Source organism: Culex pipiens, chromosome 1 (genome assembly GCF_016801865.2).
Source record: "Culex pipiens pallens isolate TS chromosome 1, TS_CPP_V2, whole genome shotgun sequence".
Lineage (NCBI taxonomy): Eukaryota > Metazoa > Arthropoda > Insecta > Diptera > Culicidae > Culex > Culex pipiens.
This window is the reverse complement of record NC_068937.1, coordinates 30,309,949-30,335,761: the sequence shown is the minus strand read 5'-3', so window position 1 is coordinate 30,335,761 and position 25,813 is coordinate 30,309,949. Positions and strand designations below refer to the sequence as shown.

At 36.2% G+C, this 25,813-nt stretch overlaps 2 protein-coding genes across 2 annotated transcripts in view; one reads left to right on the top strand and one right to left on the bottom strand.

Moving 5' to 3' along the window:
* Positions 1 to 25,813, top strand: part of LOC120421204 (uncharacterized) — a 361,516-nt gene that overhangs the window by 96,036 nt on the left and 239,667 nt on the right. The window lies entirely within an intron of this gene.
* LOC128093833 (putative uncharacterized protein DDB_G0286901) lies at positions 19,402 to 20,955 on the bottom strand. The gene is made up of 2 exons (XM_052711666.1): positions 20,843 to 20,955; positions 19,402 to 20,101 (listed from the first exon to the last, which is right to left on the bottom strand). The coding sequence occupies exons 1-2, from the start codon at positions 20,953 to 20,955 to the stop codon at positions 19,402 to 19,404; spliced, it is 813 nt and encodes a 270-aa protein (XP_052567626.1).

The following is a 25,813-nucleotide window of genomic DNA, read 5'->3' as shown; positions in this document are numbered from 1 at the left end:
TGACAAACGGTAGGAGAGGATCAGAGCAGTTTTGCGTAGCGTTCGATTTGTGCTCACGACTGAAAGGTCTGTTTTGAGCAATCAGGACTTTTGGATATAATGGGTGATCCAAGGTGATGGTGATGACAACTGAAAAGAATTTAGTATTTTATATTAAAAATACAATAATTTGCATTTTTTTTTGATAAATATATTGCAAATAAAAAAAAAACAGAGTAATTCCAAAACAATTTGTGTTAATTTGAACATTTTATAACATAAACTAAAAACTAGTGGAGACTAATACTATGTTTTACTTCGTTATTCAAATAACTTTTTTAGATTGTATTTTCAAAAAATACGGCATTTTGTGGAAATTCGAGTCATTTAGGTCAGCAACACAAATTTAGTATGAATTTATAAAAAAAATAGAAATGTATTAAACCCAAAATTCGAATTGAGCCATTCTCAAAGAAATCAGTCTTTTTTTAATTTTAATTTTTGTATTTTTTAATCTGACTGAAACTTTTTTTTGGTGCCTTCGGTATGCCCAAAGGAGCCATTTTGCATCATTAGTTTGTCCATATAATTTTCCATACAAATTTGGTAGTTGTCCTTACAACAATGATAGATGAAAATTCAAAAATCTGTATCTTTTGAAGGAAGTTTTTGATCGACTTGGTGTCTTCAGCAAAGTTGTAGTTTTGGATAAAGACTATATTGAAAAAAAAAAAAAAATTATACACGTAAAAAAATTGGTGATTTTTCATTTAATTTTTTGTCACTAAATTTTGATTTGCATAGAAACACTATTTTTAATTTTTTTAATTTTTTGATATGTTTTAGAGGACATGAAATGCCAACTTTTCAGAAATTTCCAGGTTGTGCAAAAAATCTTTGACAGAGTTATGAATTTTTGGAATCAATACTGGTTTTTAAAAAAAATCCAAATATTGGTATCAAAAAATTTCCACCAAATATTTCGATTTTTTGAAAAAAAATAGTATTGATTCAAAAACTAACTTAATCCACCTATGTGGTTGTTTCCTTCCTCACGTTTTACTAACATTTGGTGATATGATGGGTTTGGACACAAATTCTTTCTATCTTCTATATATATATCCAAAATTTCGACGGTTTTGTTGGAACGCGAATCAATTCAACACGGAACGTCCGATCGAGATGCTCTTTGTTGCGTTGGGTTCGTATGGTAAGTTCGTGAGTCCAAGGAAGGTTCTTACGCCAAAAAGTTACAACTTTGGCCACTCTGGAACCGATTCCGGAAAATTTGCCGATTGTATGGGAAAGGATAAAATCAAGTTTTGATCACAGGAGGCTGAATTAGCAAAAAAGTCAAAAACGTCAACAAACGAATAAAGGCAGAACGAAGTTTGTCAGGAAAGGCTTGTTTCTCAATAAAGAAATACATAAATGTCACTTAAGCGGTCATAACTTGAGATTGAGCGTTGTCAGATCTTCAATGTTTTGGACTCATTAGAAAAATCTTTTGATTAGCTAACCAACGATCGGTCGGAAGAAGGATCCGGACATAGTTTACATACATTTAAGTGAGATCCGGCAACAAAAAAGTACACAAATATCACTTAAGTGCTCATAACTTGAGACAGGGATGCCAGATCTTAAATGTATTGGACTCATTGGAAAGGTCTTTCGATTACCTATCCAACGATGGGTTGGATGATGGATCCGGACATAGTTTACATACATTTAAGTGAGATCCGGCATCAAAAAAAGTACATAAATATCACTTAAGTGGTCATAACTTGAGACAGGGTTGCCAGATCTTCAATGTTTTGGACTCATTGGAAAGGTCTTTTGATTAACTATCCAACGATGGATTGGATGATGGATCCGGACATAGTTTACATACATTTAAGTGAGATCCAGCATCAAAAAAGTACATAAATATCACTTAAGTGGTCATAACTTGAGACAGGGTTGCCAGATCTTCAATGTCTTGGACTCATTGGAAAGGTCTTTCAATTACCTATCCAACTAGGGTTGAATGATGGATCTTGATATAGTTTACATACATTTAAGTGAGATCCGGCTTCAAAAAAGTACATAAATATCACTTAAGTGGTCATAACTAGAGACAGGGTTGCCAGATCTTCAATGTTTTGGACTCATTGGAAAGGTCTTTTGATTAACTATCCAACGATGGGTCGGATGATGGATCCGGACATAGTTTACATACATTTAAGTGAGATCCGGCATCAAAAAAGTACATAAATATCACTTAAGTGGTCATAACTTGAGACAGGGTTGCCAGATCTTCAATGTTTTGGACTCATTGGAAAGGTCTTTTGATTAACTATCCAACGATGGATTGGATGATGGATCCGGACATAGTTTACATACATTTAAGTGAGATCCGGCATCAAAAAAGTACATAAATATCACTTAAGTGGTCATAACTTGAGACAGGGTTGCCAGATCTTCAATGTTTTGGACTCATTAGAAAGGTCTTTTGATTACCTATGCAACGATGGGTTGAATGATGAATTCGGACATAGTTTACATACATTTAAGTGAGATCCGGCTTCAAAAAAGTACATAAATATCACTTAAGTGGTCATAACTAGAGACAGGGTTGCCAGATCTTCAATGTTTTGGACTCATTGGAAAGGTCTTTCGATTACCTATCCAACGATGAGTTGGATGATGGATCCGGACATAGTTTACATACGTTTAAGTGAGATCCGGCAACAAAAAAGTACACAAATATCACTTAAGTGCTCATAACTTGAGACAGGGTTGCCAGATCTTCAATGTATTGGACTCATTGGAAAGGTCTTTCGATTACCTATCCAACGATGGGTTGGATGATGGATCCGGATATAGTTTACATACATTTAAGTGAGATCCGGCATCAAAAAAGTACATAAATATCACTTAAGTGGTCATAACTTGAGACAGGGTTGCCAGATCTTCAATGTATTGGACTCATTAGAAAGGTCTTTTGATTACCTATGCAACGATGGGTTGAATGATGAATTCGGACATAGTTTACATACATTTAAGTGAGATCCGGCATCAAAAAAGTACATAAATATCACTTAAGTGGTCATAACTCGAGACAGGTGAACGGCCCGAGCGGTTTAGGCTTTCAGGATTTTTGTGATATTTACTTGTAGAGTCAAAACAGATCAGTAAACATCACTTATCTGTATATTACACTTTTTGAAGATTACATTTTTGCGGTAACACTTTCAACTTCTACGCGCACGATCACATCACTCAACTTTTTGTTGCTGATTTCGTTAAGACTTTCGTCGAGCCAATTCTCTACGTCGAAGCCAGACTTGTCCTCCAGACCTCTTCGCCGAGCCATGCCAGACCCGAACTCCTAAGTCCCGGGTGGACTCTTCACGGCGGCTAAGTCCCGGCGGACTCTTCACAGCGGCTAAGTCCCGGCGGACTCTTCACAGCGGCTAAGTCCCGGCGGACTCTTCACAGCGGCTAAGTCCCGGCGGACTCTTCACAGCGGCTAAGTCCCGGCGGACTGCGGCCTCCACCGCTAAGTCCGGCTGGACTGGGGCCTCTGCTACTGGTGGCTGCTGGCGGGTCCGGCTGGTCTGGGGCTTCTTCAGGATCTGGAACTGGACTGGGCTTGAACTGGCTGGAACTGACTGGAACTGACTGGAACTAACTGGAACTAACTGCCCTCCTCAAGAATTTTGGGGTTTTTATAGTCAGTCCCCGAAAACTCTACTAAATTTTGTTCTACTAAAAGTGGTCCGTTTCGATGAGAAGCATCGATGAACCTCATGAATTAAATTATGCAGACCTCTGCAATTCTTCATGACTCTCCGTATGGTGTAGTGAGTACACCTCAAAATCGGAAGTCATGGGTTCGAACCATTGTCGTGAAACTTTAAATTATGTTATTGGAATATCAAAATTATGTTCCTAAAACATTCTCAAAATGTTGGTCAATAATGAGAAGGTCGAATTCTCCATTGAACAAACATGCCAATGAATTTGGTTAAGCCACACCCTCAATTTCCCCTGTGTAATAACATCGCACATTCATAATTGAAAGCTTAACCATTTTTTTGATTGCCTAACAATTGGCGAAATTTAATAAAGGGCTTTTCAGGTGAGGATGACTCATGATCCACACCTGTACATAAGCTTAATTATTTGTCGCGCAACGCGAGTCGACGGGTAAAATTATTTATGCTTGCGTAAGCGCGCATGGTCAGAACTGTGGTGAGGATCGAAAAATGGACAAATTTAATGATTTAAATTTGAGGTCGCTGCATTCCCCCACACTTACCAGCTAGATGTTTGTATTCTTGAAAAGCATTAAGAACATCTATCGAAAGTTATTTGTTGGTTGGAAGAATATTCCCAAAATTAATAATTTGATTTGTGAAAAAAGTACTTTGCAAAAAATCATAAAAAAAATATAAAAGGCTGGCTATAAAAAACTGATTTAAAAAAACATTGGGTCGGTTAAACTCCCCCACACTTATCAGCTAGATGATCGTCTGAAAGAAATGATCATCTATGAAAGAATATTGTCGGGTGTAGTGATCGCGCGGTTTACAATTTGTTTTTCTTGTGCTTTCTTGTAAATTGTTTTATAATTATAATTGCTCTTTTGAAAATAAATTTTTTTTTCATTACTCTTTTGATCTTCTGTCCTGTTAAATTACCTGAATTACCGTTTTGAACTTCTCTATTAAAATATTTTCGTTGAAACTGATTTAAATAAACTTGCATTTGAAATTAATTTTTATTATTTATCCTAAAAAAATCATTGCATTTTTCCCACTGTAAGCAAAATTTGTTGTTGTTGTAGAACTGTGTTGATCGGCTGGTTGTTATCGTCGTCGTCTTCCATCAAAATCGTCTTTATCGTGAGGCTATTCATTCCACAGTGACTTGGTCAATTGATCAGTTTTCGAGGCTAAGGTGTTGAATTTCGTCGATTAGTGCAATTGTCGTTTCCATCATGAATTATGCTTCATAACCCAGCTGTGAGTTGACTATGGTCAGTTTTGAGAGTGCATTGACAGTTTTGAGAGTTCATTGACTTCTCATTTGGAATTGATCGTAAATCCAATATTTTTTTCAAAATTGGACTTTTCCAGTTGCTTTGCATCTTTGACATTCTCAAATTATTTACATCGGTTGGTGTAATTTTTTTTTCAAATGTTTAGAACATGTTGTTTGTCCAAAATTGTCTTTTCGTGTAATTTGCAACTTTGGCTTTTGTAAATTAATGACATCGGATGATGTTATCATTTGTTTATCATGATCTTCTTCTTTTCAATAGTTTCAGACGTGCAGTATGATCTCAACTTGCATTTTTGTTCCATAATTGATGTTTCGCATTTCAATCATCTTTACTTCGCTTAATTCCACATTTCGATTTAGTAATTTGTTTTACGTGAATGTTTCGTTACTAAACTTGCGTTTTAATTCGACTTGATCCTCATTGATATGACCTTTTACAACAACATCAACACCGTTACCTGTCCAACCTCCCGCATGACTTTGCCACTCACCATCTTGCCATCACAAACTTCTGCATACGAACGCGTAGAACTTCTCAGCATACGAACGCGTCGATCATCCTTGTGTCTCTGCCATACTTCAGTTTTTTAGTTTTGTTTCTCCCACACAAATTTCTTACTTGTTTTCTTCGCATGAATACTATTTTATAATTTTCAGGAATCTATCATTTAATTTATGTGCAAAATTGAATTTAAAATTTACTTACAATTTTATAAATCTTGTTGATATTTTTAAATGAAATCAGTTCTATTATTTTTAATACAAAAAGAAATCAGTTCTAATTGACTATTTTTTTTTTATACTTGAATAAAAAAAAATTACTCTATAAAGTTTTTCATTGATCTATACATCCTATCATCTTGTCATTGCAATACTGCGCATGTTAGAATATCCTTTCTGTTATATCAACTTTTTATGAAACTTGTCTGTCACTTTGTGTTTTCAAATTTGTCAAATCCATTCAATCAATTTGTTTATTTGAGCAATTCGCAATAAAATGCTGAATCATTATGATTTTTTTTTTATCCCTCTGAATTTTATCAGTTTAAAGGTGTTTTTCCCCTTGAAGCATTATTTTATCCCTTGATTTTCCCTTGAAGCGTTATTTATCCATTCCCTTTAATTTTCATTTGACTATCCCCGTAAAGTGCAAATGTTTTGAAATGTTTTTAACATATTGAATCCCCCCATGGATTACAACTGTTTGAAGCTTTATTCGACATAAAACTCTCCCCATAGAGTACAATTGTCTACTTTTTAATCCCTTTGGCGTTGCTTTATCAGTTTATGTATCCCTAGATCGGAACTTATACCGTTCTTTCCGGTCTTTTTAGATTCCCCACGATGTACTCACAAATTTTACCCTTTCTTGAGCTGTAGTCCATATTCGTCTTTGCAAGCGTCCTTGCTGATATTGTTGTCTTCTTGATTGTTTTCCAATGGTTTCCTGTAAATCCTTCGTATTAGCGTATAAAAATCTGAAAATATATTCTTAATCCATTGTTAAGTAAATTATAAAACACAAGTTTACATTCAACATTCATTCTGGGTGGCCTTCCCTTGTCCAATTATTCTCACACACACTCTTACTTGCATACATGTTGTTTTGAAACATTTAATAATCACACCATCTTCATTTGCTTGTCGTTGAAATTTCGTTATTGTTCAGTCCGTTTGATTTGTTTTTATTTGTAGTTAAAAATTGCGTCATTGTTTTTCTAATACCCTGTTAACCCATTTTAGCTCAATCAAGTATGTTCCCAAAATTGCAACCCAACAGCTTCTTAATTGTTTTAACGTGTTTCATTACTGCTTCGTTATTATTTTTTATATTTGATCATAATCGCTTCACGAGTTTTAAAAAAAAAATGTATTAGCTCAGTACTGGTATTTTTCTTAATCTGTTTCTTGTTTAAACCCCATCAATTCAATCATTTATAAAAATTATCTTTCATCCCCAATTCATAACATTCTTGTTTGCGCATTTTTCTGATAATAATCATTCATATTTTGTTTAACTCAACATTAATTCATTTATCATATCAAATCAATCATATATTCTTTTTTTTCATGTTTATTTTTCTATATAAAAAAAATCGGTATTTGTAACACATTTGTTTTGATTCATTTAGTTCTCTTGATAACAATCGTTTTTTTTCTAATTCATCAATCATATCAATTCAATAAGTTTTATATTATTATTTTTTTTTTGTTCAATATACATAAATAATCCCGTGTATAAAATAAATATTTTCGTTCATTGTAGTATTTTGTTAATAGTCGTTTTTAATGATACTAAGTCATTCATTTCATTCATCGTAATTTATTATTTAATTTTATTTAATTGTACTGTAATTGTCATTTAAAAATATTTTATCTAGTATTGGAGCATTTAATTTTAAGGTATTTTCAATATAAATTGTTAAAAAAATGTTAAATGTATTTTTATACGGGTATATTCTGAACTATCATTTAGTGTTATGTTAATCATTATATTTTCTTAGTCTATTATTATGTACATCTTCAAATTTGTTTCCATTTTTAATAGTGGTCGTTTGATCGCTGTTAAATTTAACGATATCATAAGGGCCTCGCCACTTATTTTGTAACTTTTGACCAATTCCTGTCTGTACCATTTGTACCAAAACTCTATCTCCCCACATTGGTACCCAATCATTTGTCTTTTTGTCATAAATTTCCTTTCTTTTTTCTTTTGACAATATTAAGTTGTTTCTAGCAGTTTCATGAGCATCCTTGAATATATCTTTCATTGAACAAATATAGTCGTCATAATTTAAATCTGAATCATTGATTTTATAAATTGTGCTTGGTATAGTAGCTTTTCTTCCATACAAAAGTTCATAGGGAGAATATCCAGTTGATGAATTTTCTGTAGTGTTGTATTCAAACATAAAATATGGTATTAATTCATCCCAACATTGTGGATCTTTGCCAATAAAATTTCGTAAATAAACTTTCAACTCTCTATTTGATCTCTCTACTAAATTAGCTTGAGGATGATATGCACTTGTAACAATCTTTTTAATGTGTAATATTTTGCATGTGTGTTGCAATAATTTGCTTACAAAGTTTGTACCTCGATCGGTTACAACTTCTTTAGGAGCACCAAATTTACAAACAAAGTTTTCGACAAAAGTTCTAGCAACAGTAGTACTTTCTTGGTTTTCCATGGGAGCTACAATCAAAAATCTTGTTAAATCATCTTGTATCACAAGTCCACAATTGTTTCCATTATTAGAAATTGGTAACATAACCACATCCATATAAATTTTATCAAAGGGTTCATACGATGTTGTCGTAATTTTCATTGGCATCTTATTTGCTGGCCATATTTTATTCTTTTGACAAGAATCACATTGCTTTACATAATTCAAAACATCTCTTCGCATATTTTCCCATGTAAATAGAGGACTCATTCTTTTTATCATTCGTTTACCTCCGACGTGACCACCCAACGGTGCGTCGTGAAAATCGTTAAGCACTTGATCTCTGTCTTCTGGCTTTACATAAATTCGTTCATTTTCTGTTGCATATAGTGTAAATGACTTTGAAAGTTTCATTGCAAAAAATCGTAATAAGTTTAGTTCCAACTCTGTTTTAAATATTCTATGAGAAATAATTTGTATAACTGATGCATCTTTAGCAAAATCAGGATAATCTTTAAAGCTTTCAAATAAACCATCGAAAAATTCTTCATTCTTAACTGCTGAACGATATGTTCCATTCAAAATTAAACCCCAAATTTTCTTTTGCGGGAATACAAATATATTTTCTTTGGTGTAATCCTTAATACCATGTGGAAGGTCAATGTATTTACTCAATTCTTTGTGTACCGTAACACTGTTTAATATCATAAATGTAGCTTCGGCTTGTTCAAATGGTATAATATTTTTAGAAAATTTTAAAACGTTAAAATCGATATCTGTATCTTGGAAATCCTTGTAGGTAAATGTTTTATCGTTGCTATCATCGTCATTATCTAAATTTATGTCAATTTGTTGAAGTCCATTCATATTATTATTCCAATTAGTATTGTTTCTAGATGAATTCTGTCTGTTTGGAGTATTTGTTGAGTTTTGATTATCTGAAATATTTTGTCTATTTTGTTTTGCTTGTTGACGAGTTGTAATTGCTACTAATTTTGATGCTTGTTTATCATCTGCATGATCTTCATCATTATTTAAACGTGAGAGAAAATCTGCAACCACATTTTCCTTTCCTTGCTTGTAACGAATTTCACATCCAATGCCTTGGATTTTTAAACGAAGCTTTGTCAACGTTGGTGAAGTTTCCTTCAAATGCCATAGAGCTACCAATGGTCTATGATCTGTGTAAACGATAAAATCTTGGTTATAAATAAAATGTTTGAAGTGGTCTACTGCCCAAACAATAGCAAGTAGTTCCTTCTCAATAGTAAAATAGTTTCTTTCAGCCCCGATAAGCGCACGACTTGCGTAAGCGATGGGGTGATCATTTGACTTCTCATTAGTAAGAACTGCTCCGATAGCATAATCGCTAGCATCAGTTGTCAAAACAAATTTGTCATTATAGTTCGGTCTAACTAAAACTGGTTCTGAAATTAAATAGTTCTGTAATTCTTCAAAAGCATTTTCACATTCTTCTGTCCAAATAAATTTCACATTTTTCTTTAATAATGCATTAAGTGGCTTACGTTTATCTGCAATGTTTGGAATAAATTTTCCATAAAAATTAACAGTTCCCAAAAATGATCTCACATTTTTAATCGTCTGCGGCCTTTTCATGTTTTTGATTGTATCAATATTTTCACTAGTTGGTCGAATACCTTCTTCACTAATAATATGACCTAAATATCTGACTTCTTTGTGTAAAATTTTACATTTTGATGGTTCAACTTTTAAATTATGTTCATGTAATGCATTCAAAACTTTATATAAATTTTCATTGTGTTCTTCGATAGTTCTACCGAATACAATAATATCATCCAAGTATACAAACGCATTAACTGGTTGTAATTCGTAAATAAGTGTGAATGTAAATTTTTGAAATGTTGATGGACTATTTTTCAGTCCCATTGGCATTCTTAAAAATTCATAATGTCCTAGAAATGTTGAAAAAGCGGTTTTCGCAGCATCCTTCGGGTTAATTGGGATTTGATAAAATCCTGATTTCAAGTCAATGGTTGAGAAATATCGAGCTTCTCCAATACTGTCCAAAATTTCGCTAATAAGCGGTATAGGATACACAAATGGTTTAGTAATTGTATTTAGGTCTCGAAAATCCACTACAATTCTGTAGCGTTTGTTGCCTTCGGCGTCTAAGTCTTTCTTTGGGATGCATAATACCGGTGCATTCCACGGACTTTTACTTGGGCGTATTATCCCTAATTTTAGCATTTCTTCCACTTGTTCTTCTACGTGTTTCTTGGTAGCTTCAGGAAATCTATATTGTCTTTTATTAATTGGAATTTCAGTTGTTGTTTCTATATCGTGCATGGTTAAATTGGTATAAGTCAACTCGTCACCCTCTAAATAAAATATTTCATTGAAATCATGTAAAATATTATTAATTTCTTGATTGATATCACCTTTCAAGTGGTCTGTTTTAACCAATTCATAAATTTTTCTCATTCTGTCGTTGCCTGTAAGTTTCTCATGCTTCATGTTTTCAATCACATCATAATCCCGATCGTTTTCTAAATTCATCTCTTTTGGGTAATCTTGGTTATCATCATCAATTTCGATTTGATCGTCATAATACTCATCAATGCACGGTTGGATTCTGCCATTGCAGCCATTGTCATTATCATAATTATTATTTCCATTATTTTCATCGTAATTTGTATTAAAATTGTCATAACTATTTGCTTCAATACCTGCCATATTTACTTTGTTTATATTTTCAATGTCATTGATTCTAAATAAATTGGTCATTTCATGATTATTATATTGCATATTATTTGTGTCAGGCGTTCGTAAAACTATGTTGTCGAAACTTTGACTAATATATAAGGTGTATTTCTTTAGAAAATGTGCTCCAAGAATTGCATCATCAGCGAAATGCTTCAAAATGTAGAACTTTTCCTCGTATTTTGAATTTCCTATCAATAAAATCATATTTACAGATCCTACTGTATCTTCTGCTATTCCATGAACCCCTCTAATGGAAATTCTATCGTTGAAATCAATGTTAGTTAAACGCATATTACTAACCACATCCCATCTTACAAAATTGTTACATGATGCGGAGTCAATTATAAATTTGTGAAATTTTGTTGGCCTTGCCAATGTAGCAATATTTGCATAAAATATTGAATCATTATTGAAATTGATTTTTAATGTTTCATGTGGTGGAATGTATTCGTTAAATTGCATTTTAAAATTATTTGGAATTTGATTTTTATTGCGTCGACTATTTGTATAAGTTCGTTTAAAAGTGCTCTTTGCAGTATTCGTTTTATAACATTCATAAAATTTGTTAGCTTGATAATTATTTCTTTGATAAAAATTTGTATTTTTATTGTATCTGAAATTTCTGTTTTTTCTGTCAAAATTAAGGTTTGAATTTGCTGTACTAGCAAGTAATCTTTGCTCGAGAGTTCTTAAAGACTCTCGATCAATTCGTTCATTTTCTAAAAATTCTAGCAAATTTTCCAGCTTCATCTGACGGTTATTCGTGGCAATTTCTTTGATTTCATTATTTATAATTCCAACTATAAAGTGGCTTTTTAAGCAATAAGCTGTATATGAATTTTCGTTGTAACTTTGATCAATTTTTATGATTTCGTATTTTATGTCAAGAACTCTTCCTGCATATGATTTAAATGATTCATCCCGTCCTTGTTTCAGAGTTTCAATTTGTTCAATTATACTACCAAAAGTAGTTTTGATACCAAACTCTCTAATTAAATTTGCCTTGGTTTCTTCCCAAGTGCTTGCATAAATTCGGTTAATACGTGCTGCTGCTTTAAATTTTAGTTTCATAAAAACAATATTTAAAAATTTACTCTGATCTTCGCCTTCAGGAATTTGATCAGCATAATAATCTATTAATATTAAAAATTGCTCCAGTGAGTCTAATGACCCATCAAATTCTGGAATAAGCTGGATTAAATCCGTCATCTCCAAATTCGCCATCTTTAACGGTGCACATCAACAAGAGCTTTTGCACCAAGATTTTTGTTACAGATATTTTAGTATTTTCGAAACTACGGGAACTATCGATATAATGTTTTATTCATCCCCTAAAGTACTGTCTACTAAGTGATTTACAACAAAATTTGCCTGTTTTTACAATCAGATTTGTGCAGGATTGGGTCCGTAAGTTAGTCAATTTTGGCATAAGAAGACAACAACTTCCTTGGTTGCTGTGCGTGTTTTTAACTATTTACATCAAATTTCGGTATAACTTTTGTTTACTCACCCTAAACTGCCAGTTTTCCATGGTCGTCTTCTTGTGTGTCCGATGCGGCCGAATTTCGTCTCCAGTTGATCCAGATGATCTCGTCATTGTTGAATCCCTAGTGTTGTCCATCGTTGGCCGGTTTTGAAATTTTCGATGCTTCTGCCATTGGTCGAGCCCGTGTTGGTTCCATCTCGTAATGCTGCACATTTGCTTCCATCTTAGAACTCCTCACATAACATTTTTTTCAATTTAACGTTTTTTTTTTCACTATTTTAACTGTTTGTTACTTCGCGACATCATTTTGTTCATTAACTGCACACATAGTCACATTTTCAACTCTCGGTTTTGTCCAATCATAATGGCGTGTCCAAACACACAAAGCGTTGCTTTCCGCTAGTCACCACCTGAACGGCCCGAGCGGTTTAGGTTTTCAGGATTTTTGTGTGATATTTTGAAAATAGAGTCAAAACAGATCAGTAAACATCACTTATCTGTATATTACACTTTTTGAAGATTACATTTTTGCGGTAACACTTTCAACTTCTACGCGCACGATCACATCACTCAACTTTTTGTTGCTGATTTCGTTAAGACTTTCGTCGAGCCAATTCTCTACGTCGAAGCCAGACTTGTCCTCCAGACCTCTTCGCCGAGCCATGCCAGACCCGAACTCCTAAGTCCCGGGTGGACTCTTCACGGCGGCTAAGTCCCGGCGGACTCTTCACAGCGGCTAAGTCCCGGCGGACTCTTCACAGCGGCTAAGTCCCGGCGGACTCTTCACAGCGGCTAAGTCCCGGCGGACTCTTCACAGCGGCTAAGTCCCGGCGGACTGCGGCCTCCACCGCTAAGTCCGGCTGGACTGGGGCCTCTGCTACTGGTGGCTGCTGGCGGGTCCGGCTGGTCTGGGGCTTCTTCAGGATCTGGAACTGGACTGGGCTTGAACTGGCTGGAACTGACTGGAACTGACTGGAACTAACTGGAACTAACTGCCCTCCTCAAGAATTTTGGGGTTTTTATAGTCAGTCCCCGAAAACTCTACTAAATTTTGTTCTACTAAAAGTGGTCCGTTTCGATGAGAAGCATCGATGAACCTCATGAATTAAATTATGCAGACCTCTGCAATTCTTCATGACTCTCCGTATGGTGTAGTGAGTACACCTCAAAATCGGAAGTCATGGGTTCGAACCATTGTCGTGAAACTTTAAATTATGTTATTGGAATATCAAAATTATGTTCCTAAAACATTCTCAAAATGTTGGTCAATAATGAGAAGGTCGAATTCTCCATTGAACAAACATGCCAATGAATTTGGTTAAGCCACACCCTCAATTTCCCCTGTGTAATAACATCGCACATTCATAATTGAAAGCTTAACCATTTTTTTGATTGCCTAACAATTGGCGAAATTTAATAAAGGGCTTTTCAGGTGAGGATGACTCATGATCCACACCTGTACATAAGCTTAATTATTTGTCGCGCAACGCGAGTCGACGGGTAAAATTATTTATGCTTGCGTAAGCGCGCATGGTCAGAACTGTGGTGAGGATCGAAAAATGGACAAATTTAATGATTTAAATTTGAGGTCGCTGCACAGGGTTGCCAGATCTTCAATGTTTTGAACTCATTGGAAAGGTCTTTCGATTACCTATCCAACGATGAGTTGGATGATGGATCCGGACATAGTTTACATACGTTTAAGTGAGATCCGGCATCAAAAACGTAAATAAATATCACTTAAGTGGTCATAACTTGAGACAGGGTTGCCAGAACTTCAATATTTTGGACTCGTTGGAAAGGTCTTTTGATAACCTAACCAACGATGGGTCGGGTGATGGGTCTGGACATAGTTTACATGCATTTATGTGAGATCCGATTCGCAACTCTGACGCTTTTTTAATACGTAACTTTTGAACTACTTATCGGATCTTCAAACAATTCAATAGTGCAGTATGGGGCACCAAACCGGATGGAATGCAACTAATTTGACTCAAATCGGATCAGCCAGTGCCGAGAAAACTTGGCAAGAATTTTGAGCACCAAGGAGAATACGCACACACATACACACACACACACACAGACATTTGTTCAGTTTTCGATTCTGAGTCGATAGGTATACATGAATATAGGTCTACGAGCTGTTTTTCAAAAGTTCATTTTTCGAGCAGGATTATAGCCTTACCTCAGTGAGGAAGGCAAAATTCACAACTCGTTCAATGTTTTTTTACACAACCTGAAAATTTCTAAAAAGATGGCATTTTATGTCCTCTTAAACATATCAAAAAATAAAAATTGTGTTTTTGTTTGCAAATAAAGTTTTGTTTTTTGGCTTTAGTTGATGTTTTTCGGTGAGAAATGAAACAAATTTCTTCTTCTTCTTTACGTTTCGGCCTACTTCTTGGTTTCGGACACGATCCAGACACTCCAGCAGGAGTAGCATGGCCTGGAATAGTTTTTGTGTCTGAAGATGGCCGAAACCAAGAAGTAGGCCGAAACGTAACGAAGAAGAAGAAATTTGTTTCATTTCTCACCGAAAAACATCAACTAAAGCCAAAAAACAAAAATTCTCGGTGACCCAAACTTTCAAAAATCAAGTTTTGAGTGACAAAAAGTTAAATTAAAAATCCCGTAATTTTTTACCGTAAATCATTTTTTTTAGTGTAAAACTTATCCATACCTACAACTTTGCCGAAGACACCAAGTCGATCAAAAAATTCCTTCAAAAGATACAGATTTTTGAATTTTCATCTATCATTTTTGTATGGACAGCTGCCAAAATTGTATGGAAAATTATAAGCATAAGCATAAGCATAGGTGCCCACCCGCAGTTGCTACTCCGTTATTGACCAGGACCTCCAGAAGTTACATCCACGAGCCGTGGAAGATAAGTGGGAGCTATCTTTCCTCGCTTCGCAACTTCTCAAAGGCCCCTATCATGCTGATCAATACCGGTGCCGGCCACGACCAGTGTTAGGGTCACGGGGAAGTGGATGGGAATGTTAGTCCGATACTTGAGTGATAGAGACCGCCCAATCGACTGCATCTCCGACAAAGTATCACATGAGTTTTGAGGGGGTTAGTAGATGGGTATGAGGTCAGGATTCACGAGTGGCAGTGATGTGACCATGAGCATTTTGTTTATCGGTTGAAATTTTAAATCTTAGGCAGCCGGCTGCGGAAAGATAGATAATTGATTATTTAAAAAGTTTTTTTATCGAACGCGTGCCAGCCGAGCAGTAGTGCTATGGGCTGGACTTATCAGTATATTTTTACAATTTAGATAACGCGAGCAAATTTCAAAAATAGTAAATAAATGACGCTTTACTCTTCATAAAATCGATCGATGCCAGTTGGAATAAATTTTTACGATCATTTACGATGAAAATTATCGCGAAAAGAACAGGACTGCGCGTCCCCTGAAGCACTGCACTTATGATGTCCAATAAGTTATAATAACCAATCACCCCATGCACACAAACAGCGACATAAAAGAAATTAAAATGAGCATGCAAAAACAAGACAGCGCGTCCGCGTGGTCAGCGCACTAATGATGCCATTATTTAATTATACAGTCGACTCTCTGGTTGTCAATATCCAAGGGACCGTCGAGGAAGAGAATAATCAGTTTACAGAACGATGCAAAATGATTGAAAATATGTTTTTCTTGGTACCCAGCTATGGGAGAGAATCATGGCAACGTCCAGCAAACAAAAACAAATAAATGTCAAACACCCTTCAAAGCTTTGTTTCGCAAAGAAAAATGTCTATGCAAGCCATGAGATAGTGACAATATTGACAACCGGAAGAGATTTTTAAAGCAAACAGAATCCAAGGGACCGTCGAGGAAGAGATCCTTCAAGCAAGAGAAAATATCGAGGAATAAAGCCAATCGAAGTATGCAGTTTGAAGGGACTGAAGAATTCATCGATAGATGGATCAATATTGATATCGAGAAGATCGACAGCCAGAGAGTCGACTGTAATAACCACTCACCCAAGCACACAAACAGCGACATAAAAGAAATGAAAATGAGCATGCAAAAACAAGACAGCGCGTCCGCGTGGTCAGCGCACTAATCAGCTGCCAAAATGGTATGGAAAATTATATGGACAAACTAATGATGCAAAATAGCTTTTTTGGGCATACCGAATTACAAAAAAAATGGAATTACCGAAATCTGAGAGAAATACAAATTATTAAAAAACTACTTGTGGATAATCTTATAAGCTTGCGACATTATCAAAAATAGTTAACTCTGAAAATAAATTGTTCGAAATTTTTATAAAAAAAAAAAATACTTTCATTATTAATTGCGGTAACGATAAAAGTATCGTTCCGTTGAACGATTGACACCTTGAATTTATTGCGTGTTTGCAGATAGCCAGCTGAAGCCAGGTTTTTGGAAAAGTCATTTTAAAGTGAGAAAAGCAACATTACTTCAAGTGGAATTCACCAGCAAACGCTTTCTCTATTGAATAATCTTAAACGCAATTCTCCAAGCATGCACGAAATCTTACCAACCGGGATCAAGCATGGTGCCAGCCACTATCCGTCCCGTACACACTTCAAGCTTCACAACCCCGGTCCTGATTTGACTTTCATATGGACAGCACCAGGCGAGGGAACCGGGGTCCTTGGCCGGCGAGTACTACAAACCCATACGCCACTTGCAGGCCAGGCACTGCTCATAAAGTGGAGCAGCAGCAGCAGCAGTGGTGGCAGCCGTTCGGAGTCCGGAATTCCCTTCGCCCATAAAGCAGACGACTTTCGACTTACGGAGGGGGGCCAACCGGGCACGATGGCAAGGTGCCGGGGGTGGCGAATCATACGTCATAAAATTTAACGACCTCTTTTTGCCTGCTAGGACTTCTTTTGATTTTCCGATGGCTTGACTTTGAAAGGACTTTCGAAGTGCACGCAAAACAAAAATAAGGCAAAAAATAGTTTTTTTTATTTAACAAAAAAATGATTTAAAGCAACTTCACGATTTTGTTGACTTAAAATTGTGTTGAAAATGTTTTATGCAATTTTCAGCGTGTAAACCTAGTACACTTGGCCCGCCAAGTCAACACTGATTTGGTCGCCGAATTGCGATTCAATCGAGATATGACACCGCCATGGCCATCCGAAGCGCCCGGGTGAAACACTCTCAATGGAGTGGAAAAATTTATGGCATTTCTGGTGAGGGAGGGCGGGGGGAGCTTTCACGAGCAAGATCTGTTGAAAGCTGGAAGAAATGTTCGATATCCCGGAATGGCCTAGAACTGCTTTCGAGAGCTTTTGGTCCGTCTGATGTTCAAATATTCAACACGAGCTTGACCGGAAAGGATCGGGAACTTACGGCGAAAAGATGCAGGCTAGAATAGTGATTATTCGAGAAATGGTTGCTGGCATTGATGAAGTTCAGGAAGTTGCTAACAGCTTGGGCTACGAAAATCGGGTTTAATGTGCTTGAACCAGCGAATCGAAAATTTTGTAAAATTCTTTGATTTAAAACGATGCTCAAGTTGTTGAAATTGCAGAGGTCGTGTAGGTTGTTGATGTTGCTTTTGTTGCGGTTATTCAGTTTGTTGAGGTTTTTGCGGTTATTGAGATTGTTGAGTTGTTTTGGTTGTTGTGGTTGTTGAGATTATTCAGGTTGTTGAGGTTGTTGAAATTGTTGAGATTGTAGAGGTTGTTGAGGTTATTGAGGTTATTAAAGTTGTTGAGGTTATTCAAGCTGTTGAGGTTTTTTAGGTTGTTGAGGTTGTTGAGGTTATTCAGGTTGTTGAGGTTGTTGAAATTGTTTTGATTGTAGAGGTTGTTGAGGTTATTGAGGTTATTAAAGTTGTTGAAGTTATTCAAGCTGTTGAGGTTGTTGAAATTGTTGAAGTTATTGAGGTTATTGAAGTTGTTGAGGTTGTTGAGTTTGTTGCGGTTATTGAGATTGTTGAGGTTGTTTTGGTTATTGAAGTTGTTGAGGTTGTTGAGATGGTTGAGGTTGTTGAAATTGTTCAGGTTGTTGAGGTTGTTGAGGTTGTTGAAATTGTTGAGATTGTAGAGGTTGTTGAGGTTGTTGAGGTTGTTGAGGTTATTAAAGTTGTTGAGGTTATTCAAGTTGTTGAGTTTATTCAAGTTGTTGAGTTTATTCAAGTTGTTGAGTTTATTCAAGTTGTTGAGGTTATTCAAGTTGTTGAGGTTATTCAAGTTGTTGAGGTTTTAGAGGTTGTTCAGGTTGTTTAGGTTGTTGAAATTGTTGAGATTATAGAGATTGTTGAGGTCATTCAGGATTTTGAGGTTGTTGAAATTGTTGAGGTTATTGAGGTTATTGAAGTTGTTGAGATTATTCAGGTTGTTGAGGTTGTTGAGGTTATTGAGGTTATTGAAGCTATTGAGATTGTTCAGGCTGTTGAGGTTATTCAGGTTGTTGAGGTTGTTGTAATTGTTGAGATTGTAGAGGTTGTTGAGGTTGTTGAGGTTGTTGAGGTTATTGAGGTTATTAAAGTTGTTGAAGTTATTCAAGCTGTTGAGGTTTTTTAGGTTGTTGAGGTTGTTGAGGTTATTGAGGTTATTGAAGTTGTTGAGGTCGTTGAGATGGTTGAGGTTGTTGAGATTATTCAGGTTGTTGAGGTTGTTGAGGTTATTCAGGTTGTTGAGGTTGTTGAAATTGTTGAAGTTATTGAGGTTATTGAAGTTGTTGAGGTTGTTGAGTTTGTTGCGGTTATTGAGATTGTTGAGGTTGTTTTGGTTATTGAAGTTGTTGAGGTTGTTGAGATGGTTGAGGTTGTTGAAATTGTTCAGGTTGTTGAGGTTATTCAGGTTGTTGAGGTTGTTGAAATTGTTGAGATTGTAGAGGTTGTTAAGGTTGTTGAGGTTGTTGAGGTTATTAAAGTTGTTGAGGTTATTCAAGTTGTTGAGTTTATTCAAGTTGTTGAGTTTATTCAAGTTGTTGAGGTTATTCAAGTTGTTGAGGTTATTCAAGTTGTTGAGGTTTTAGAGGTTGTTCAGGTTGTTTAGGTTGTTGAAATTGTTGAGATTATAGAGGTTGTTGAGGTCATTCAGGATGTTGAGGTTGTTGAAATTGTTGAGGTTATTGAAGATATTGAAGTTGTTGAGATTATTCAGGTTGTTGAGGTTGTTGAGGTTATTGAGGTTATTGAAGTTGTTGAGATTGTTCAGGCTGTTGAGGTTATTCAGGTTGTTGAGGTTGTTGTAATTGTTGAGATTGTAGAGGTTGTTGAGGTTGTTGAGGTTGTTGAGGTTATTGAGGTTATTAAAGTTGTTGAGTTTATTCAAGTTGTTGAGGTTATTCAAGTTGTTGAGGTTATTCAAGTTGTTGAGGTTTTTGAGGTTATTCAGGTTGTTGAGATTGTTGAAATTGTTGAGATTGTAGAGGTTGTTGAGGTTGTTGAGATTATTTAGATTGTTGAGGTTATTCAGGTTGTTGAGGTTGTTGTAATTGTTGAGATTGTAGAGGTTGTTGAGGTTGTTGAGGTTATTGAGGTTATTAAAGTTGTTGAGGTTTTTAAGGTTATTCAGGTTGTTGAGATTGTTGAAATTGTTGAGATTGTAGAGGTTGTTGAGGTTATTGAGGTTATTCAAGTTGTTGAGGTTGTTGTGGTTGTTGAAATTGTTGAGGATGTTGAGGTTATTGAGGTTATTGAAGTTGTTGAGGTTGTTGAGGTTTTGAAGACTTTTGCGGTTTTTGAGGTGTTGAGGTTGTTTAGGCTGTTGAGGTTAATAGGTTCGTCGAGGTTGTTGAGTTCTTAAGTTTGTTAAGTTATCTCGATCCTTATTTGAAATTCATTACAAAAAACTGTTCCCCAACACCCTCCCTCCCCGCCAAAATTCCCACAACGCCCGTTATCACTCAAATTAGATCTCCGCTCAGGATAAACAATAAAAATTATGCCGCAAAAATTGCCTCATAAATGGTTTACTCGTTAAATCAAGATAAGCGGCAAGTTGGTAGCAGTAGCAGTGTGGCATGTAGCCAGCAAATATTTTCCTCCCACAGGCCACCCGTCCCTGCTTCCGATTCGTTCCCTAAAAGCAGAGTAATGTGCCAGTAAAACAAGGCTCATAATCATCAAGTCAAGTCGTGGTATTTTTGCCCGAGTCACGAAGGCTTTTTGCCAAGTTTTTCGGGGTTGGGGTTGGGGTTGTTGAGACTTACACACACATGGTTCATTTATTTTTGTGTACATTCCGGGGATTGGAACTACCAGGAGGGAAATTAGGTTACCACAAGGGAGGTTTTACTTTCCTTTTTTGTTCTGGAACTCCATCATTTACATCATCACAAGGTCGATTTATTGTTTTGAGGAAGTTTATTGGATTCTGCTTGTGACAGAAATGAGAAATTGAATTTCTTATATTTCGTGAAAATGGCTTCACAAGATTCTTAAAGCAACAATTTTCCAACTGTGCTCACTTTGTTAGACGCTGCTCCTTTAGCAGGCCATCTGTTGGCGTTCTTGTGAACTTGTTGAGGGCAACATAGTTGGAAGTCCTCCGGGTCGCTATCCCCCAACTACATGGGACCATGCTGCACCACTTCAGTGCACCATTTCACGCTGGCCACTTCTGCCGACTACGACGTTCACAGATGACATCCGATGTGGTGGGTGTGTGCGGAGCGGGCTCTTTTGATGGATGTTGGCCATCCGTTGTGGATGACGAGCTATGTGAAGTTATGGTCATGGGAATGAAGGCCTGCACGATGAGGAAGACATATCTGTAATGGCATTTTTCCGATGGACTTGGCGATGACTTAAGGTCCAAGTAGCAGTTGATTTTTTTTAGACGGTATGTCCACGCATTCTTCCTCCCCTGTAGATTCTGTGAAATGTGATCCATTCTCAGAATTCTCTCTGCGGTAAACACAACGAAGTAGGGCTGGCCGCTTTAATTTTTGTGATGCATTTTGGGGTATTCTCTGATTTACTGCGTTTGTGTTAGATTAGATTGTTTATTTTCAAATCCTGTAGTTTTTTGTCTATGTTTGCTATAATTTTCACTGTTCTTTAATTTTCTTTGAAATTCCTAAACCTTATATTGTTTTAAAATTTTGAGGTTCTTATGACAATGTTATTCCTGTTTTGTTTTATTTGTTTATCTCTTTTCAAAATTCAATTTTTATTTTTCAATCAATTTTCATGTGCTGTATTTATTTCATTCAAGAAGTTGTGTTTCTTTCTAATTATTTTTTAACCTTCCTACGGTAGTGGGGTCCTTTTCGGCTTTTTGAAATTGAAATTTGCCATATTTTTTATATTTATATGTTACAGCCTTGAAATTTTCTGAAATGCGAACAACCCTTAGGGAAGCGTCAATAAGAAAAGTTAGTTTAAAGCTATTGGGGTCCTTTTCTACCCCAAAATTTATAAAATCGCTAAAAAAAATCTAGATTATTTCCGGTTCTTAGCGTAGGGTGCCCCCTTTCCGAATCTGACCAGGAAAACCGGATGTGGTCACCGGGAATCGGCTTCAACCGGAAAAAAGACCTTTTTGAGACCTCAACTATGACGACCTGTATCTCCGACAAAATTTCAACCAATTAGGACGGTCCGGGTGTCATACTTTGACAATAAATATTAATATCAGGGTCAGGTGCCCTACCACTTCCGGATAACCGGAACATCCGGAAAGTACATTTTTTACTGTTTTTCACGTATATACGATGCCATCACACTCATGATAGTTGAAACAGATCTATTAAACTTACTAAAAGCACTGAACACGACTGCCAAAACCACTCTGGAGTGTTACTGGCCACTTCCGGCAAACCTGGAACCGGTTCCCGGGCATCCAATCAACGGTCAACTTGACTTTTTTTTTTGGTGAAAACCCATCATTTTGCACATCAAACTTCCGTTTTTTCGCTGATCCATCCTGGCCAATTTGGAACCGGTTACCGGTGGACCCTTTAGGACACTTCCAGAATATGAGAGAAACCCCATCATCCGACATATCAAACTTCATGAAATTGAAAGATACGTCAATCTACGGTCATGCCGTTGTTTGCTAACCCATCCTGGTCAATTTGTAACCGGTTACCGGTGGCTCCTTGGGGACACTTCCGGTGTGTAAGATATAAAAAAAAAATTCTCAAGTTCTGTTAGCTTTTGTTTTATTTTTGCTGGAATTTTTTTTTTATAAATATTCACTGTATTTCAAAATTTTTTGCCAAACCTTATTATGGTTTTTTTATTTATTAGGCCGTTGCAAATATTTTGCAAAGTTTATGTCACCCCCCTTCAAAATCGGTTCGAAAAATCAGGGGACAAAAAATATTTTTTCAATAGACTTCAAAATTTTAAAGAAAATAAAAGGCTAACCAACTGAAAACAATTAGAAATGCATTTTCCTGCGTTTTAAATAATATTTAGCATGTCTGGGATCGATCAAAAATATTTTCAATTTTTGTGGAATTCCAATGTACAGCACCGCAAAAAGTTTTTTTTTCGGCGAAAAAAAAATCTCTTCAATACTTGGATATTTTGAAAACTAATGATTGCAAAACAACTGGGCAGGTGTAAAATACACTTTAAAATACTTTTTTTTTCATTCAAATGTTGAGACCATGGCTTGTTATTTCATTTTTTTCTGTGATTTGTAACTTGCAACCGTGAAAAGATAGAAATTTGGTGTCAAAGGGACTTTTGTGTAAAATTAGACGCCCAATTTGATGGCGTACTCAAAATTCCGAAAAAACGTATTTTTCATCAAAAAAAGTTAAAAAATAGTTTTAAAATCGCTGCCATTTCCCGTTACTCAACTGTCAAAAATCGTGAGACATGTCATTTTATGGGAAATTTAATGTTCATTTCGAATCTGAAATAATTTTTCATTTTAATATTGTTTTGTATCGACACTAACGACATGTCTCCGATTTTTACTTTAGGGACGACATTCGAAAGAAACGACGACTGTTGGTATCCAACTGATCCACGAAGCGAAAAAAAATCACCGGGCTCCAGGCGGGACTTGAACCCGCAGCCTCCTCATTAGTACTGAGACGCACTGCCAATTGTACCACTGAGGCCCTTGAGATTCTAGATGTCTCAAGCCACCTTAGTGCTACGTGTGACAATTTGGTATCTTTTCCAGCCTGAGAACAGTAGACTTAGATCGCTTTGTGTTCAGTCGGTATCGTCATCATCGTCGTCTCTTTCTGGCGAATGCCGCTGAGCAGGAAGAGTGAGACGCCTGGAGCCCGGTGATTTTTTTCGCTTCGTGGATCAGTTGGATACCAACAGTCGTCGTTTCTTTCGAATGTCGTCCCTAAAGTTTTCATTTTAAAATTACGTGTTTTTTCTAACTTTGTAGGGTTACATTCTAGAGTGTAACAATGTTCTACAAAGTTGTAGAGCAGATAAAAACAAAAATTTGGACATGTAGAATTAAGGGGTTTGCATGTATTCTTTACGAGTTATCAGAATTTTACCAAAAAGTTTTTGAAAAAGTTATTATTTTGACCATTTTTGACCAGTCTTTTGAATTTTTAACCCCAAAAACGTGTGCTTTTGATAGTATTATTTTTGGAATGTTCAGCTGATTTTGCATAAGAATGACCCCTTGGACGATTTTTGTGACTCGTGCATTGCGAGAATCAGATTTTTTTTCAAAATAAATATTTCTGTGGTTAGTGAGTGTATCCGGTTTGTTTGTTTTTTTTTTCGAAAAATCCCCACATACAAGCAGTGCACAAGCCACAACAATCGTCCAAGGGGTCATTCTTATGCAAAATCAGCTGAACATTCCAAAAATAATACTTTCAAAAGCACACGATTGAATTTTTGGGGTTGAACATTCGGAAAACTGGTCAAAAATGGTCAAAATCATAACCTTCTGAAAAAATTTTATTGTAAAATTCTGATAACTCGTAAAGAATGCATGCAAACACCTTAATTCTACATATCCAAATAATTGTTTTTATCTGCTCTACAACTTTGTTGAACATTGTTACACTCTAGAATGTAACCCTACAAAGTTAGAAAAACACGTAATTTCAAAATGAAAAATTATTTCAGATTCGAAAAGAACATTAAATTTCCCATAAAATGACATGTCTCACGATTTTTGACAGTTGAGTAACGGGAAATGGCAGCGATTTTAAAACAAGTTTTTAACTTTTTTTGATGAAAAATACGTTTTTTTCGGAATTTTGAGTACGCCATCAAATCGGACGTCTAATTTTACACAAAAGTCCCTTTGACACCAAATTTCTATCTTTTCACGGTTGCGAGCTACAATTCACAGTGTCTTAGTAAAAAACAGAAAAATGAAAGGGGTCGTACCGCCTCACCGTCACGAAATATCGAAAAATGGACCTCGGATTCGTGATCAGGAACCAAAATAACCCCTTAGAGCAAAGTTTCACGCAAATCGAAGAGGGGTCGGGGCAACTTTTTCCGATTTCGTGTGAGTTGGTGGAGAATTACCCATTTGATTTTTTTCCTTTATTCAATCTGAATCAATGTCGGAATTTTCATCAAAATGTAATACTCAATTTTCATCTGAACTCTAACTAATTTTCAGTTCAGTTTCAGTTCAGTTTCCAGTCGCAGCTTCCTTTTCGAATCAGCTAATTGAATCAAACGGGGGAAAACGAAGAATAAGATATGTCATACATTATCATTTCACTAGCAATCAGCTGAACAATGTCAATCGCAGGACAAAAAAAGAGAGGGAAATCATCAATCATCCGGAGAGGAAAACTAAATGTGCACTATTATTCAAATTTCATTTCACCACACAATGGAAATGGGAATCGCTGAAAAGGAAAGTTCCAGGGTAAAACGTGCAATTGTGACCATTTTCCTGATTTGAGCAGCAGCAATTGTAGTTAAGTGATCAAACTTAGACTCTTCTACCCTAGAACTTGTGACAGCTGAAGGCAGAATCATCCCAAGTAGTAAAAAATACAGAAAAATCTCCCCGCTCTATCCGGTACGATGCTCGTCGTCAGCGTCGTCATAAATCATGTGACATCTATATTTTTGTCCCCCCAAAAACAACCCTGTGTCCTGTGTCCCGAGGACTTGCGAGTACAACGTCCCTGGAAGCAATACATCTTTTTCACAGCGAACCAACCAACTTCTAGCCGGGCGAACTAGCAGCTTATTTAAAACACCGCCAGGCGGCAGCACTGAGCGGCGAGTTTCACCACACAAGTCCAGTTTGCTTGAGGGAGTGAAAGAGAGATGGAGCACATGTAGTGTCTGATGGCTAGTGATTTATGCGATTTGATTTCTGAGCTCGCCTTGTTCGGGATAAGGACTTCGTGGGGACATCGTGGGTGTGACATTGTCCAGTTGGACGGAAAATGCAACTGACTTTAAGGGCTGGGGTTGCCAGAAATTCAAGTTAAAATAATCCTTATTTGCTGCTGACATTTATA

Coding starts and splice junctions, on each gene's coding strand:
- LOC128093833 (XM_052711666.1), bottom strand. CDS start 20,955: ATGGTCCCATGTAGTTGGGGGATAGCGACCCGGAGGACTTCCAACTAT. Junction 20,102..20,842: donor AAGGAGCAGCGTCTAACAAA/GTGAGCACAGTT, acceptor AAACCGCAAAAG/TCTTCAAAACCTCAACAACC.